Raw genomic sequence first — 17,182 nt, 5'->3', positions numbered from 1 at the left:
GCCACCAAGCCTAATTCATGGCAATGACGTGCCCTGCTCCGTTAAGAGCCTCGCCGTCCACCAATCACTGAAACTATTACTTAAGCCAGGCTGCAGCCTCACCATGCCTTGTCACCAGCGAGTCACTCGTGTCGATGAAAATGCCACCAGCCGTATTCCTATCCATCCCTATCATCGCTTTCAACCTACTTCAAATGGCCTCCCAACTTACGATCATGGAAACCGGGTACATCGAGAATGTGCTTTCTTCCACATTGAGGTAGCTGGTCTCTTCACCCTCGCCCACGCGTCGGAGCCTACCTGTCGACCCAGCTGCGCGGTTCAGCTTCTTGAGATTACCCATGGCTCTGAGGGTGACTTCGACTGTGGTTGCTGCCAGCTTACCTTCCAGTGTGTCTCTGTCAATGTGAGAGCTGATTATCTTCGAGAGCACGCTGGTGTCCGACTGCTCTTTGAGTGCATCGAGCGGTGATTGCCCCTCACCTGCCGCGAGGACGTGATCAAGGACCTCAGCAAAGATTCGCGCCTGACTGACAAACATCAAGGCCGCTAGAGGCACAATTTGAGCAGATGCTATCTCTTCGGGAGACATCCCTTTCTGGGCCACTGCCTGTGTTGCTTGCAGACCATACCGTCGAAGGAGCCCCGCCGAGTCTAAGTGATGGCCATGGTGGTCCTTGACGGCACGGCTCGCCTGTTCTTGCACAAGACTCATAAACAGGTGCCTTGCTTTCACATCTGTGTTCATGAGCACAAACCGCTGGGCAGGTTGTCGTGCATTCGTATGGCCATGGATTGTGGACAGCAAAGCAATAAGATCGGGTGCACTGCGTTGTGGCAGGGGAAGCAGATCGCTAACAAACTTGGCGTGAGCGATATTGAAAACGTCCCGCACCACATCCACATATTGTCGGCCGGCAAGCTCGTAACATTCGCTCTGCAGCAGCTTAGTAATGATGTTGTTGTAAAATGCTCCTGCAGCTTCCGGTAACCCTTCATAGTCGAACAGGACAAGACCGAGATGAAGCCCTGGAGCATTGCCTTGTGCCGGAGAAGCGGGCACCTTCGTCACACCCTTGTGAACTTCAGTAGCATGTTGCAAAGTACCAGTGGGCACGTCGAAATTGTAGAGATCGGCCTTCTTCAGCTTAGCCAGAATGATCTTGTTTTCTTCTGGGACAACCAAAGGATAGTGCGCAAAGATGGAGTTCTTAGCATAGTTCTTGGGCAACGCAGTAAGCACCAACTTGTAGAACACGCAGCCATAGTTGATGTCCAAATCGTAGTTGGCTGCATTAAAGCCCCAGTTTGTCAAATTATTCGGCGAATAATCAACAGTATAGAATCGGTCGCCACGAACCAGTGCGACAGCATCAGAAAGAATTGCCCTTGAGGTCGTGAAATTGGTGCAGAGGCCGCTCCCGGGCAGCTTCGGCTCCTTGGCCGCCTCGACAACAACACCAGGATAGATCTCGACATTATCAGGATGACCGTAGAGGCGGCGGAGTTGCTGGGCAATCAGCGGGTCAGGATTGATATCTTCAAATTTCTTGTGAGGCTCTAGCTTGAAGTATTGTCGGAACTCATTCAGACTCGCCAAGTTCCACGACCGGCTTTGCATGATCCCCAGCACCTCGATGTTCTTGAGGACCTCTGGAACATGGTTTGCACCATAGCTACCTGCTACGTCGGTCACGGAAGCCGTCCATATACTGGCGAGGTCTTCGTCGCGAATGCTGCCATCAGGTAGCCGTTGCAAGCCGGCAAAGTCCCGTTTCATTGGGTCTGGACTTAAGCTGACGGCCCATTCGTTCAGAGCACGCAAGAATTTGTCCATTGAGAGCGGAGACTCGGTCCCCACCAGCCTTGTGTACGCATCCTTTGTCCATTGCTCATCTCTCTCGGAGACACAGGAGTGCCAGCGGTAGACAAGATTGAATTCGGCCGAGACAGAATTGCCAGTGGCTTCTGGTATCTCGTGGCCGAAAACCGCACTGCCTTCCTCGGATCTGGGATCGAGATTCCATAGAGTATCTGCTCGGTTCAAGTTGAGAATGGTTCTCACATAATCTTTGAGAATGATGTTAACGTAAAGACCGCCGGTGACCAATCTTGCGGTCTGGAAGAGCGCCTCGTCGTGAAGCTTTTCTGCATCAGCGGGCTTTGCTCTGTCTGGAGGGTGCAGGATGTTGGAGAAGCGGCCGCCTTCGTCGATGCGAGCAAGGTTTTCTGCTACGTGGTTATGGAAACGGCTGAACATGATGAGCAAAGCACCAACACCAGGCGGGAAACCCAAGATTCGGACATCCGAGAAACAGTCGGGCTTCAGCTTTCCTTCGCGCATTGTCCGGACGGCGTGTTGGTCCTCTATGGAACTACCATAGAGGGGTGCCAAATCCAGGTACGACGAAGTGTCGGATATACTGAAGTCGTCATGGTTGGTGCGAAAGATGTCATGGATGATGATCGACGCCACGTAGAACAAAACGCTGGAGATCTTGTTTGGGTGTGGCTTGAACTTCTTCCGAGTCAGGAGCACGTCGAAGATGAGCGCGGGATCAGGCCGTGCGACGGGTTGCATGAGTCGAGGGCGTACCGTTCTCGCATAGGGTTGTTTGGCGGCACCCAGGCCCGGCCAGAGGATGTTGTTGTTGCTCCCGTCGGCTTTGCGGTAGATGTAATCAGCTCCCAAATACGACTGCGGAGGATGCTTTAGATCCGTCCATAGCTGATTCAGGAATGCGTTTGTCAGGGTTGCGCTCGTTCTACTCGACATTGGCAAGTCTGCGGCCAGTTGGACGATACGTTCCATGAGGTAAGTCTTGTCGTCGATAGGCTCGCCATCGAGTTGCTGCAAAGCGACATCTTTGACAGTTTTGAAATGCTTTAGCTGGAACGTAGATTTTAAGACGTCCAACACGTAGTCGGACTTGTTGGTCTCACGACTCAATGCAGAGCTCCTCGTAGAGCCTGAGAGCGATTTTTCCACAAGAACCGGTCTTTTAGCAGGCTCGACCTCGGCTCCTGGCGGCTGCGATCTCGATTTTGCGTGATGCTCAGGGTGAAGCATGCCCCTCAGCTTCGAAGAGAGCGACGGCATATCGCATCACGCTGCGGGTCCGACGACAAGGCCGATGCCGCGATATATTAGTAAGAACAATAAGGTAACGAAGACTGGAAGCACGGTGGGTTCAAAATGAACGATAGACACTCAGACAATGTGCAATACCAGTACTCCGTGGGAAATGGAAGACGACTCATCTTTCGCTATGAGGCGGCAATTATGGCCAGTGCTGCCCACTTTCTACGTAAAGCCGTGCTGGCATCGGTGGAAGCGGAATCATAGCCAGCCTCTTCTCAGGCGCAGAGTCTTATCGGGCCTAGAGCAGGCGCCACGAAAGCCAAGGGTTCAGCTGGAAGTCGCGCATGCAGTGCTGTTTACTCCGTACGTACTTAGCAATTGAGAGATGTAGCTATTGAACCCCTGTTGAATGCGACAGAAAGCTTACAAGGCTTCTGAGAGCAATCGCAACAACGGTTAGATTACAGACGCTGGAATTCGGTCAAAATCGACAGCGCCGATAAGCTGTGTGGGTGCGCAGTACGCTGTACCCGACAAGGGCCTCATGTCGCCGAGAAGGAGCCGCACGACAAGGAAGTGATAGCAGTACGGAGTACGGAGTACGGAGTATTGATTATCACCTACGTACGGAGTCCGCAGTGAATGGTTGGAATGCTCGAATAACTGCGACGGACACGAGCGACGATATGGTGGTGGGCTTTCAGGACACATCGCTGATTACACGAAGTTGAGGTAGACTTTTACCCTCTACACAGTAATTATTCCGTAGGAGGGTGCACGACATAACAAAATGCCTGTATGGTGATAGGTGCCCTGGTAGCTGACAGTCCCAATGAGGATTACCTGTCGGCAATTGAAACGCCCTAGCGAAGGAAGCAAGCCGCATCTGTGGCTCCCAGCGAATAGCGCCCTGACTTACTACTGGTTTAAGTCAGCCCGAATGAAAACACTAATTGATACTTGATCAATTCTCAAATCCCCGAGTATTATTGTTAAGTCTGCCTTGCGGTCGCCCTACTACTTGCCTCTTTCCATAATTGCAGGTCAAAAGCTACACAGCACTCGGTACCAGCTCAGCCGCTGTTTCGAAGGCCGAGCGCCATGTTTCAGAATAAACGCCCTCTCGCCTCGGGGTGCCATGCTACCCTCAAGCCACCGCCATCACAGCAGTATTTCGCCTACAAAGTACCCCCGACAGCCTCACTCCTGCATACGGAGTACCAGGCCATTGTTCTGGTCGCTTCCCGGCTGGGGCGCTAGATCCTATTATGCATGTGGTCCAGTCAGTTTATTGGGGGTACTCAGCCTGCAGCATTATCTGTACGCAGCAGATAGGGGAATCCTATCCTCCTGCCTGCCAAATCGCATACAAGTTGAGTTTCTCTCCTCGTGCGATCCCCTGCCCCTCCATGCTCGTCTGCTCGCCCTCGGAGCAATGCTCGTCCTCTTCGTTGCGTGTGCGCTGCTGTTCAGCACCTACGCCTGCGCCGATGGCACTTTGATCCCCATAACGTTCTACACGAACTTTGGCTTCAGCGGCGGCTGCACCACGCCCAGCACTCTCGCAACAAATGTCTCTCTGGAAATTGGCGTGTGCGTCGTGACTCCCGGCCTGGGCTCCTTCCATCTAGGTCTGTTCCCATGCGCCAGCGGGTCGGTACAGCAATACGTCTTCACCGATACAGCATGCGGGCAACTTAGCAGCGACTACTATTCAGGCGTGGATGATTGCTACGTTGCGTACTATGGGGCTATGGCCGCAATTATGCTGAGTTGTAATCAGGAGTCCCCTGAACCACCGAGCGCTACGACGACTATTCCCGTTGCAGCGATTGCCACGGGTGCCTCATCATCTTCAACCTCTTCGACAACGTCGGCGTCCAGCAACGGAGGTGGGGACAACTCCTCCCCCAGCGGCACCTCCTCCTCGCCGTCCCCTTCTTCCTCCTCCTCTGCCTCTGGGTGGAGCTCCCTGGATCTAGGCACACGCATCGGCATCATCGTGTCCCTTGCCGTAGGGATCCCACCAATCATACTCGGCATCTACACGATCCTGCAGAGGAGAAAGCGGAAGGCAGACGACCAACTGGCCCAGGCTCAAGGAACACCCATGCAGCCCTATCCCCCATATGCCCATGGACATGGCGGGGGAGGCCTGCGTGGATATTTCCCGCTTGATCACGCTGGCAGGGAGCCGCGGCCGCCAGGGCCTACACCGCAGATGAGCCGCGCTTACTACAACATCGATCTGGGCACGCGCGGGGCTTGATTGACGCGCTTTTGCCAGGCTGGGGAGCAGCATTCGGACGTTGAATCATGACTTTGTCAGGGACTCGTGTGCGTGGACTTTGTCAGGCACTGCGCACCCACCGAGAGCCGCAAAGGGTTGGAAGCGGTCGTTCGGGCTGTTGCAACCCATTGTCCAGCTCCAGAACGAGCTGACGTATCAGGCAAACACCCGATGCACATGTACAGTAGCATAGCTTCACGCTTGATGGATCGCCATCACTTGACGTGTTGTTGAACTTTCAGAATTGCTTTCGGTACAAGACACCCGGGTTGAAATTACGATTGTGCTGAAAGAGTTGTTGGGGTCAACAGTCTCTCTTATTAAAACCTGTAGGAGCTGAGTCGTCCACAGTGTCTGTCCCGTGAGCCTTGACCTCGACGCCACATCGACTCGCGATCTGTCAAATCCGCACTCCTCTAGTTGGCCCTCACGACAAGTGGGACCCGTGACAATTAAAGTTACTTTGTACGGAGGCGAGGCGGCACCACCCTCGTCCCGCGCTGGGTGCCGCGACCGCGTCCGGGACGTCCACCTTGGCAGGCACACCGCAGCATTCGACTTCATCAACATACTCCGTGTTTTCTACACATTTTGTGTCAGTCACAGGCACAAGACAAAAAGCATGGCTTCTCCAAAACCCATCAACCTACAAGTGCGTCCTCGAGGTACGAACGTTGACAAGCCTATTACTAAGTAGCTGCTAACATCTGTGCAGGAAAGCCCATCAGGAGCCTGCCTGAAACTGTTGAAGTACACCCGAATGCGGCCACAACCGACCTGTATTCCGAACTCGCTCGAAGAGCCAAATATTCCGTTGACCAGCTCCGTGTGACGAAAGGATCCGATGGCAGCGTTGTCACCAACAGTAAAGACACTACGATACACTCCACAGGCCTGCGTGACCAGAGCACGGTCTATGTGAAAGATCTCGGGACACAAATCGCATGGCGCACGGTCTTCCTGGTCGAGTACTTGGGTCCTATATTGATTCATCCCCTGGTCTTGGCCTTGAGGCCTTACATCTACCCGTCAGCGGCCAAAGATGCGTCACAACTGCAAACACTGCTCTGCACGCTGATATGCTTGCACTTCGTCAAGCGGGAGTTTGAGACCTTGTTCGTGCATCGCTTCTCGGCGGCCACGATGCCAATCCGGAACATCTTCAAGAACTGTTTCCACTATTGGATCCTCTCTGGCGTCATGATCGCAGCTTTTATCTACTCACCATCCTCCGTGGCAGCACAAGAGCCAAATTCGCTCCTGTTGTTTCCAGGCTTGGTGGTCTTTGCTCTCGGGGAGCTGGGTAACCTGCAAGCACATCTCACTCTCAAAGGACTCAGGAGCGCCGGAGGCACGGAAAGGGGCATTCCTCAGGGCTTCTTGTTCGATCTCGTCACTTGCCCTAACTATATGACAGAGACCATCTCATGGCTTGGCATCTACCTCATAAGCGGTCTTAGCTGGGGTGTTCTCATCTTTCTCATAGTGTCTGTCCTTCAGATGGGTCAATGGGCAGTGAAGAAGGAGCGGAGGTATCGCAAGGAGTTTGGTGACAGGTACAAGAAGAAGCGTTTCACGATGCTTCCGGGCATCTGGTGAGCGATCTATTAGACAACTCGGGGCTTGAGGCGGAACTTGAGCAAGCTTGGCGACTTTGTGTATTTGGGTTGAGTGTAAGATAAAGATGGACACAGCGACCTCCAGGTGAAATGAGTCTTATGTTTACAGCAACGCACCTTGTTGTCAGTTCACTCTCACCGAGATTCACAGTTTCAACTGCCCGAGTGACATGACTTCACCCGTAACTGATGCTCTTTCGACTCAAGCAGACACCAGAAAGTCTCTCCACCTCGTCCGCATTTCTCTCGAGTCAACTGCGACAAAGCAGAAGCAGAACTCCTTTCCTCGTCCGCATCATTCTTCAAGTCAATTTTGCCAGAAGCCAATCTCAAGTCACGATGGTGCTCCTTCTCACCCCAATCGCCCATGTCTTGACGATTGTCGGGGCTATGCCCACCACAGACATCGTCATTCGCACGAGACGTCCGCACTCGCCAGCGATGTGCTGACCTTCAATATGGACCCAGACGTGCGTGAACGGTGCGGCTACACTGATCAGGTGAACATCAATGTCAAAGAACGGGGCGATGAAGCCAAGACAAGTGACTACTGCAACCTGCTTTACCTCTACATCACCAACACCGCATCCAACGGCAAGGCCTCAAAGGATGTTGACCTGGTCTATACCTGTCCTGGAACTCCTGAACCCATCGATCCCGAAGGATATGTGAGTCTGCCTCTCGCTCAGAAACACATCTGGTCTAGTTGAATTAGCCTTGGTATGCTAACCACGTTTCTTAGGGTTACCGTGACATCAAGTTCATCCTCAATGCGCCAGCCACTGACGCCTTCCCCCGCGACCAGACCCGCACACCAGCGACTCTGCACCTTCTCAATCTGCACGATGGAGCCGATTTCACGGTGCCGGTGGAGGTGGGCTACCATATTTCCTCCAACTCGGAGATGATCTGGCAATATATTTATTGTCCATGATCCAGCGACATGGCAGCATCCGGTACATACCATTCAGGTCGATGAGGCAAACCTTCACTTACAGGGCCTAGGTGAAAAGCTCGTACTCGCATGGGATATGGTGCAGACAGCATGGGAGGGAAGTGTCAGTGACGATGAGCTGTGAGACGAAAGTCATGATGCTGGGAGCTGAGACATTCTAGCAATTGTCTTGACTGTAGAAGTATGTTCTTGCGGAACTTTCCCCGGCATAAACAAACAGGTTTCAGGCAGGTAGTAACGTAGAGCAGGGTCTAGCGAATATCACGCCAAGAAGGTGCTTCAATGGTCAAGGTCCCCGAAGCCTTTACTGTGGTATTGACTGCAATCGGTCAAGCAAATATGGACAATTATCTGGCGATTGTCCAAGTTCCCTCAGGGTCCGAGTAGCGGCTTAAAGGACAGCGTAATGTGTGTGTCCAGTACTCCGTACCTCGTAGTGCCTGTGTGCCTGTGTGCCTGTGATAACAGCTGCCAATCGGAGCGCACAAGGCTGGTCTACGTGAAAGCGGAGAAGACAGACTCCTGGACATTGCAACAGTACGTTCCTAGTTGCACGCTGGACGCCATGTAGTACTTCCCGGTCAGCAGATGAGCCATGGTATTTCTCCCTCTGGACCCGTGATCTCCTCCTTAGCTCTCCTTGAGACTCCCCCAAGATGCATTTCGCTTTGCCACCGCGCAAGACCTCACAGCCACCGCCGTATGTCCGCAACAGCAACCTGACTGCGGCAGCCCAGAGGCGGCGCAAGCAGATACAACTTCTTGCCTATGGGGTTCTTGGGGTCCTGACCCTCTATCTTTTTTTCAAGGCCTTTCGTTCCTTTCGTGTGGCAGACGCCCATGAAGATGGGGGGAGTTCCATTGACGGGCCTCAAAACATTGTTCTTGTCACCGTATTTGACCATGCGACCATGAGCAAGGACTACATGGCAATTGTAACAGCGAACAGGGACGATTATGCAGCAAGGCATGGTAAACGTGCAATCGATCTCCGTGTCGCAACATGCCCGCTGACATAGGCTTAGGATACAAGAACTTCTACACTAACACAACCACCTACCTCAATCTCGTTGACCCTTCCCCTTCGTCCTGGTCGATGATACCAGCCCTACGACATGCCTTGACAGAAATGAGCTCAAGCACATTCTTCTGGCATTTGTCCGCCGACGCCCTTATCACAAATCCTTCACTCTCCCTCGAATCCCACATCCTCCAGCCACTCGAGATGTTGATGCTCAAGGATATTCCAGTGGTGCCGCCTGACTCGGTCATTCATACATTCTCACACCTCAAGCCGGCCCGTACACATCTAATCCTGTCCCAGGATATTGACAACCTTGCCCACACTTCATTTATCCTCCGCAACACTCCTTTCAGCGCTCAGACCCCGGACAATTGGGCACATTACTTCCTCGATGCTTGGTTTGATCCATTATATCGGGCATATGCATTCCAGAAGGCGGAGAACCATGCACTGGAGCATCTGGTGCAATGGCATCCCACAGTCCTGGCGAAGCTGGTCTTGATTGATCAACGCAGGTTCAATTCCTACAATTATGCGACACCGCCCTCGAAAGACCCCTTGACTGGGAACACCAGGACGCATGACAGCATGTGGCAGGAAGGCGATCTAGTGGTCAATCTCAAAGGCTGTAGGGACGGCGCAAAGCGCGACTGCGAGGAAGAGATGAGGTATTACTTTGCGAAATGGATGAAAGAGGTGGACAGGCTAGATGGCAAGAAGCCTGATCACGATCTCCGCCCCCTAAAGACGAAACCTGTAAGGCAAGACTGAGTCTCCCTCTCAGTGGGGTAACAGGTCGTGTTTGCTTTCACCTGGCCACCAATTGCTCGATCTAATCTTCTGGTGACAGGGCGACAACAAGGTCAGACGGTTATGGTCTCATTTTCGGATTGCATGATTACAGGAAGGACTCCAAAGGGTTAAGAGCATAGCGTTGCGGAGTTCTCTTGTTGTAGTTTCAAGACTGGCTAACAGAACCAAATAGAAGGATACTTTTTCGCAAGCATGACATCAGATTGCACGGGGATCAGTCCTCAGGCAAAATCCCCTCTCTCAGCGCGCCGCTGGTCATATCTGAGTACGGCCCCAAGCAATACCTGGACGCCAACGGCACTGTGTTCCCGTCAGTGAGGGCCATGCTTGCAAGGGAGAGGCACTTACCAGTCCTCCGGACTACAGTACTCCTGCGGATTATGGCTCACGCCGTCTTTGGTGACGGAGAAGATCATGCTTGTCGGACAACGACGATTGGTATAGCAGCTGTCATGACCAGCTCCGCTGATCATATGTTTCCACAACTGTCCATCCTCAGCGGTCATTGGCAAGCCCTCACAAACGTCCTTCGCACTTTCCTCGACGACAGCAATACAATCCGGGTGGAAGTTCACGGCTGGGCTGTCGACCAATTCCTTCCATTCCACTTTACAACCCTTCTCGCTCTCTTTCTCTGCAATCCTGGCAAACTCTGAGCGACATGCTTGCTCAATCTCAGAGAGCTTTGCATCTTCCACGTGGCGGATATCCAGAGTAAAAGTGACGGTATGGGCCATGGTGTTGATAGATCCAGGTTGCTGGTTCAGAATCCCTGTTGTTGCAAGCCCTCCAAGCTTCTTCGCGATTGCATTCGACTCAACAATGAGCTTCGCGGCGCAGAGCATTGAGTCCATCCGAGCGGAGAACGGTGTGGTGCCTGCATGGGTGTCTCGTCCTCTGACTGTGACCTCAAACCATTTAAAAGCTTGCACACCTTTCACAACTCCGACCCTTCTTTTCTCGGCCTCGAGTATGGGACCCTGCTCGATATGGAGTTCGAAGTGTGCGGCGATCGGGAAAGCTTTGTAAGATGCCGGTTGCGAACCGAGGTACCCGATCCTCTCGAGCTCCTGCTTCATCGTCTTTCGTTGGCCGTCTTCACCAGCCGACACCTCTGGCAGATTCCAAGCTGTTTCCAACGGAACAGCTTCAGCCCACACCCCCGAGGAGACCGCCATCATCGGAAAGCGGGCTCCCTCTTCGTTTGTCCAGTTGACAACTCCAATACTACCTTCCGTCTCAACATTGTTCTCGTGCAAGACCTTGAGCACTTCGAGCCCAGCATTGACTCCCAAGATCCCATCATATCTCCCGCCAGTTGGCTGAGTGTCGAGATGTGAGCCGATCATGATTGGCGGCTGTGTTGCATTCTTGCCAGGTCTGACAGCGAACTGGTTACCCATCTGGTCAACGGTTGTTGAACAGCCCAGCGACTCAGCCGTCTTGGTGAACCAGTCCCGTACTTGTTTATCGGCGTCGTTCAGACTCAACCTTGCCATACCCGTCTCGGTTGGATCGCTGTCGTGGGATCAGTTGTGCGCTCTTGTTCTCTGGACACCATCACTTACTCTCCATATCTGTGCGCGGCGCCGAATTTGCAACCCGTGTGAATGGCGTCCAGCAACCGCGACTGACTGACTTTCAAAGCAGCTATGTCGTGTTTCGACCGCGTGCCATTGACACCATTGATGCCATTAATTCCGTCCGTAGCCATTTTTGCTATCCTCGATTGCCTCGGCTGGCTTAAACTACTGGCACTCAATGAAGCCCAGGATCTAGAAGCAGTGGTGGATGCCTTGCAGGATTTTGAAATCAGACCAGCAAAAACCGTGGCGGACATGGGCGAGGGATGAGAGAGCACAAACGCACTTCAACAAAGAGCTTTGGATCAAGCACTATTGGCCCTAATATATCCCGTGCCCCTTCTACGAGTGATAGGAGACGGCAGCCAGTGTTTGAGGAGTTGTCCGCAACCGGCGCTCATGCCGTCTGAGCGGACATTTGGAGATCCCCGAATGTATCCTTCGTGATCCTGGTTGATTCGAAGCCAACTCGCCACTACATCATTGCATTACCCGACAAGGCGAGCACCTGACTCCCATCTGCATCTCTCTTGAGATAGAAAGTGTCGTCCATACCTACCTTGTAGACAAGATGATCACTTGCGACCAAATGCTGTCGACTCGCAGTGGGACACCTGAATCCGCAGCAAACGCTCCGGAAAGAACAGGCAAGAACCCGCCATTCGCACAATCTGGTTGAATTTTATTTCTCCTTCACATAAACCATGGAAAACTCTACTTGATTTCGTGAGGGCCACTTCACATTCCTCTCGTCTCTCATTAAAAGCTGTGTCCTGGTGACACGGTGTGCTCTGGGTCTTTTCAGTTATATTTCTAGCCGCTCCGTGTTTTCTGTTGTCTTTCTCATTCGGGCTTCAGTTGTGGGCCTTCTAGCAGCATCGAGCATAAGAAACACAATTGTCGCACCAATTCGGCGTCATGGAGCCAGACGAGTCGATTCTAGATCAAGATGTTGTCAAAGCCACCGTTAAAAGCACGACGCCTCCATTGCAGATGAGCGAGCCGCATGCTGCTCCTGCAAAAGACGTTTTTGACAAGCATCGCCGTCTGGTTCAATGGATACTCGATAATGATGGGTACCTGGATCCCAACGCCCAAATAGCTTTCAGCCCAAGTAAGGGCTATCATGTCGTTGTGGCCGACGGCGCCACCATGGCCAATGGAACCCGTATCGCGAGCTGCCCGATGCCAGCCACGATGTCCGTGCTTAATGCCTTGGACATCGACCCATTCTCCAACCATGGAACTGAGTTCCCGAAGCCCTTCCTACGTGCACAATGTAGGAAATCGCCTGAGTGTTTGCAAGCTTTCTATTTGATGGACCAATTGATCCTAGGACCTACGTCGTGCTGGGCTCCTTACATTGCCACATTGCCGACGGTGGACGAAGTCACGGCGATGCAGTTTGAGGAGGAGGCGGACGTGGCCTGGCTGAATGGTACCAATCTCAGGGCAGGCTTATCTACACGAGCGGCAAAATGGAAGGAAATGTACCTGCAAGCCTCGAGTGAGCTGAGGCAACTGGGGTGGGCGAATGCCCTCAACGGTTCCTATACATGGTACGTAGGAAGCAACCAATCTACAGGGCCCCTACTTACGCAAGAAGGCCGCGATTTCGTTGGGCTGCTTGGAATTTTGGCAGTCGGTCGTTCACTTCCCAGGTCCTTGACGCCACTCTGCCAGCGGATCTTGCGCAGCTGAAGCGCACACCCAAAGGCTACGAGTCATACGACCTGGTCAAACTCTTTTCTGATCGCTTTGGCGTACTTCTCCCCTTGCTAGACTTGCTCAATCACAGGCCCGGGGCTCAGGTGGAGTGGCAAGCCCGGTACAACTTCGTGGGTCTACAGATCCTAGAATCGTATGAATCGGGGCAGGAGCTCTGCAACAACTATGGGCCACGAGATAACGAAGGTCTTCTCTTGGCCTATGGCTTCACTGTCCAGAACAACCCATTCGACCATCTGGTCATTAGCATCAAAGCGCCACCCGCCTCGCCGCTCGATGTGGCTCGGAAGGTTTGGAAACAAGATCTCCGGTCTGATCCAGAAAGGAGATGCTTCATCTTTGACTACAAGCACCCTGCGTCCACGTCAGCAATAGCTTTGGAGTTATCGCTGTTCTCATTCGACTTGCTAGACAGCATTTCTATTCTGTGCGCCAACGAACGCGAGATGCAGAGCATGAATACAAGGCGGCAGTCACTGATGAGCTTCTGCCTCCACAACAAATCGGCTAGATTCGAGGATGGCCGCATCATTCTAGCAACGTTGAGCCAGCTCTTAAGAGAGTGCTCTGTCCGTGCGGAGCGCCTCAGGGTCACCGACCCGGCTCGGACCGTCCTTGGCCTGAAGCCCGCGAATGCCAAACAGCAGAATGCCAAGATCTATCGAGACAGTCAGCTGGAGATCGTGGAGACAGCAGTGGCTTTGTGCACGTTCATACTGAAATGTGCCATTAGTGGGCCGTCCAGCGACGAGCAACTGTTGGTCGGTCTGCAGAACGAGGTTCCGGCGGCTGCATTGGCGAACCTAAGGACGCTCGTAGGACGGTATAGTCGACTTACTCGCCCTTCGGAGCTTCTCAATTGCAACGCCGTTGTCGAGATGGTCCCCAATTCAGATCTGCTCCGGAAGTGCCTATCTGAGCTGGAACAACATCTCCTCACAGCAGGCGCTTTTCCCGGTTCCAAAAGCCGGCTAGCAGTCGCACTCTCTGCCTTGTATAGTGAGTATTCCCACGGCGTCAAATTACCTCATAGAGTCACGGAGTGGATAAAGCAACTGTTGGCCTGGTACCCTGTGGATCCAACATCATGGGCCTATGTTCCTTCGCCTGGTCCGTGGGAGCCAGGAGAGGAGCCGCCAACGGAGCTCATGAGCCTCCTGACTGCACGGGCACAGCTGTCACCCAAGATGCCTGCGGAGTCCGCTGTGAAGCGGTGGCTCAAACCAGAGAGACTATGCTGGGGATGGAACGTGACAGAGGAGGAGAAGGTCCCAGTTCCATCGAGGATTGCAGAGCCCGAAATAGCCGGCGGCCACCAAGACGGTAACTCGACATTAATCTACTGGCAACGGTACTAGAGAATAACGTGTCGAGGATGGAACGCGCTTTGGACCCGTTGTAATGGGATTTGGATGTGAGCTGGGGACTCTCCTTGGATGTGTTGCAAAGGCACCTGGTAGAGGAACTCTGGGTCATGTTGTATTTCGTTAGCAAGAAGATTATGCAGCTCATGAATATGTCGCAAGGAAAGATAATACACAGGCATAGTCTACCGGTCTCCTCATATATCGGCACATTAGCCGAGGTATTGCCGGGCCTCAAAGCAAGCTTCCAGCCAATCAGAAAAGCTCAATATCGAAGACGACATGCAAAGGACATTGGCTTTTGTCGCCGCCGCCTCTCCTCGTCACCGGCACCTCTTCCTTCCTCCATCCCACCTCCCACTCCAGTTGAGCAGACCGCTCATTCTCAGCTCATCCACGATGATCGTTCGGTCGTCGGCTCCTAGAACTGTGGTCCGCGCGGCCTCGACAGCAGCTTCACGATCGTCGGCTTCGATCACCGCCACCGGCTCCTCTACCCTTCGAAACAGACGCTCTTACGCCACCGTACAGGAAGGGCAGCCCCAGAAACGAAGATATGGCGATCTGAAAGATCAGGATAGGATATTTCAGAACCTATACGGCCACCATGGCACCGATCTGAAGAGCGCCATGAAGTATGGCGATTGGTACAAGACGAAGGAGATCATATTGAAAGGCCACGACTGGTTGATCAACGAGATTAAAGCTTCAGGATTGAGAGGGAGAGGCGGTGCTGGCTTCCCATCAGGTCTGAAATTCGTATGTCATGCTTTCCGTAGGTGAGGAAGGCTGTAGGCTGATCAGCGAACACAGTCATTTATGAACTTCAAAGGCTGGGAGAATGACAAAAAGCCCCGATATTTGGTCGTCAACGCAGACGAAGGCGAACCTGGCACTTGCAAAGACCGAGAAATTATGCGCAAGGATCCGCATAAGCTGGTCGAAGGGTGTCTCGTGGTCGGTCGCGCGATGAACGCCACCGCGGCCTACATCTACATCCGCGGTGAATTCTACCACGAGGCCACTGTCTTGCAACGAGCTATCCAAGAAGCATACAAGGAGGGGCTGATTGGCAAGAACGCCTGTGGTTCGGGCTATGACTTCGACATCTACCTGCACCGCGGCATGGGTGCCTATATTTGTGGAGAAGAGACCTCCCTGATCGAATCTCTCGAAGGCAAAGCTGGAAAGCCTCGTCTGAAGCCGCCCTTCCCGGCTGCAGTTGGTCTCTTCGGCTGCCCGTCAACCGTCACCAATGTTGAGACTGTTGCGGTCTGTCCGACCATCGCGAGGCGGGGAGGGAAATGGTTCGCTAGCTTCGGTCGCGAGCGCAACCAAGGCACGAAACTGTACGCTATCTCTGGCCACGTCAACAACCCCTGCGTAGTCGAAGAGGAGATGTCCATCCCTCTCCGCGAACTGATCGAGAAGCACTGCGGCGGCGTCCGTGGAGGATGGGACAACCTTCAAGCCGTCATCCCTGGTGGTTCGTCAACGCCCATCCTTCCCAAGCATATCTGCGACGATCAACTCATGGACTTCGACGCCTTGAAAGATAGTCAGTCTGGCCTGGGCACGGCCGCCGTGATTGTCATGGACAAGTCCACGGATGTTGTCCGGATGATTGCCCGGCTGAGCCAATTTTACAAACACGAAAGTTGCGGCCAGTGCACCCCCTGTCGGGAGGGAAGCGCATGGACTGCGAAGATTATGGACCGGTTCGAGAAGGGTCAGGCGAAGGCAAGGGAGATTGACATGATGCAGGAGCTTACGAAGCAGGTTGAGGGACACAGTATTTGCGGTAAGCATGTTCACGCGTTCTCTTTCCCACGAATGTCCATTGACTTTTCCTGTCCAGCATTGGGAGAAGCATTCGCATGGCCTATTCAAGGCCTGATTCGGCATTTCCGACCACAGCTCGAGGCTCGCATCAAGGACTACGCCCAGAAGGCGGGTGCTGAGCCCTTCGCCGGTGGATGGGAGCCTGGTGCGGATAAGAAGGGCTTGCTTATCGCACCTGGGCAATGAGCTTGTGAGCGTGGGACACGCTTCGGTGAAATTAGGTGTGAGGAGAGCGAGATTGTTGAGGGACGATTGTCATGGTTTGTAACTGATGAACATCGGTGCGGCATGAGCTGATGTGATTGATTCAGTGAGCGCCACATTTGTCTCGTTCGTCTACAAGTTTCTCAGCCATGCAGGCATTGTAGATATCCTCTGGGGCATGTCCTCTTAAGCCAGAATGTTCTGTTCCACCTGAAGACCGGTGCTGTTCGTCTGAGTTTTCTTTCACTTACCTGTCACTCAGCGTGTTTCCGTTAACTGTTAATGACATCATTGTGATTTTCCATGGCGCGGTAAAACTTTGGTGAAGGCTGAAAGAGTTCGCGAGCCCTCGGACATTCTTTATGTGTCAAAGACGATGCTCATAATTCCTCCATTTACTTGGGAATGAACCCAGGTGATCTTCCTCTTGACGGTAGGTACCTCTAGCTCAAAGGCTCATGCGTGTTGTCCATTCCGACGTACTCCGGGCATCTCTTCCGGCTTGGTTTGATCATCACACGTCAGGCTCGACCATTGGATGTAGAGACATTTCACAACTTGACCACTTTTGACTTCATTGCTATTACGGTGTAGATGCCACATCTCAAACCCCACTGGAAGGACCGTCTAGCTACCAGCTTACATTCAATCCTTCCCAGCAACACGACCAGGAACAAG

At 53.0% G+C, this 17,182-nt stretch overlaps 8 protein-coding genes across 8 annotated transcripts; 6 read left to right on the top strand and 2 right to left on the bottom strand.

Annotated features, from left to right (window-relative positions):
• Positions 1-190: 190 nt before the first annotated feature.
• On the bottom strand, positions 191-3,100 carry A1O7_00270 (uncharacterized protein; the record flags this gene model as incomplete). The annotated part of the gene is made up of 1 exon (XM_007754312.1): positions 191-3,100. The coding sequence occupies one exon, from the start codon at positions 3,098-3,100 to the stop codon at positions 191-193; it is 2,910 nt and encodes a 969-aa protein (XP_007752502.1).
• Positions 3,101-4,517: 1,417 nt separating this feature from the next.
• Positions 4,518-5,351, top strand: A1O7_00269 (uncharacterized protein; the record flags this gene model as incomplete). Its single annotated transcript, XM_007754311.1, has 1 exon — positions 4,518-5,351. The coding sequence occupies one exon, from the start codon at positions 4,518-4,520 to the stop codon at positions 5,349-5,351; it is 834 nt and encodes a 277-aa protein (XP_007752501.1).
• A 643-nt stretch (positions 5,352-5,994) lies between these two features.
• On the top strand, positions 5,995-6,971 carry A1O7_00268 (enoyl reductase; the record flags this gene model as incomplete). Its single annotated transcript, XM_007754310.1, has 2 exons — positions 5,995-6,037; positions 6,088-6,971. 2 exons carry the CDS (start codon positions 5,995-5,997, stop codon positions 6,969-6,971), a joined length of 927 nt encoding a protein of 308 aa, XP_007752500.1.
• A 478-nt stretch (positions 6,972-7,449) lies between these two features.
• A1O7_00267 (uncharacterized protein) lies at positions 7,450-7,925 on the top strand (the record flags this gene model as incomplete). The annotated part of the gene is made up of 2 exons (XM_007754309.1): positions 7,450-7,659; positions 7,734-7,925. 2 exons carry the CDS (start codon positions 7,450-7,452, stop codon positions 7,923-7,925), a joined length of 402 nt encoding a protein of 133 aa, XP_007752499.1.
• Positions 7,926-8,602: 677 nt separating this feature from the next.
• Positions 8,603-9,741, top strand: A1O7_00266 (uncharacterized protein; the record flags this gene model as incomplete). The annotated part of the gene is made up of 2 exons (XM_007754308.1): positions 8,603-8,918; positions 8,972-9,741. The coding sequence occupies 2 exons, from the start codon at positions 8,603-8,605 to the stop codon at positions 9,739-9,741; spliced, it is 1,086 nt and encodes a 361-aa protein (XP_007752498.1).
• A 263-nt stretch (positions 9,742-10,004) lies between these two features.
• A1O7_00265 (uncharacterized protein) lies at positions 10,005-11,497 on the bottom strand (the record flags this gene model as incomplete). The annotated part of the gene is made up of 3 exons (XM_007754307.1): positions 10,005-10,083; positions 10,132-11,301; positions 11,352-11,497. The coding sequence occupies 3 exons, from the start codon at positions 11,495-11,497 to the stop codon at positions 10,005-10,007; spliced, it is 1,395 nt and encodes a 464-aa protein (XP_007752497.1).
• Positions 11,498-12,284: 787 nt separating this feature from the next.
• A1O7_00264 (uncharacterized protein) lies at positions 12,285-14,452 on the top strand (the record flags this gene model as incomplete). The annotated part of the gene is made up of 2 exons (XM_007754306.1): positions 12,285-12,925; positions 12,973-14,452. 2 exons carry the CDS (start codon positions 12,285-12,287, stop codon positions 14,450-14,452), a joined length of 2,121 nt encoding a protein of 706 aa, XP_007752496.1.
• Positions 14,453-14,857: 405 nt separating this feature from the next.
• On the top strand, positions 14,858-16,486 carry A1O7_00263 (NADH-ubiquinone oxidoreductase 51 kDa subunit, mitochondrial; the record flags this gene model as incomplete). The annotated part of the gene is made up of 3 exons (XM_007754305.1): positions 14,858-15,217; positions 15,272-16,259; positions 16,317-16,486. The coding sequence occupies 3 exons, from the start codon at positions 14,858-14,860 to the stop codon at positions 16,484-16,486; spliced, it is 1,518 nt and encodes a 505-aa protein (XP_007752495.1).
• Positions 16,487-17,182: the final 696 nt, after the last annotated feature.

The sequence above is a fragment of the Cladophialophora yegresii genome, assembly GCF_000585515.1.
Source record: "Cladophialophora yegresii CBS 114405 chromosome Unknown aczIN-supercont1.1, whole genome shotgun sequence".
NCBI lineage: Eukaryota > Fungi > Ascomycota > Eurotiomycetes > Chaetothyriales > Herpotrichiellaceae > Cladophialophora > Cladophialophora yegresii.
Note: the sequence above shows the minus strand (reverse complement) of the source record. Positions and strands in the feature narration are given on the sequence as shown.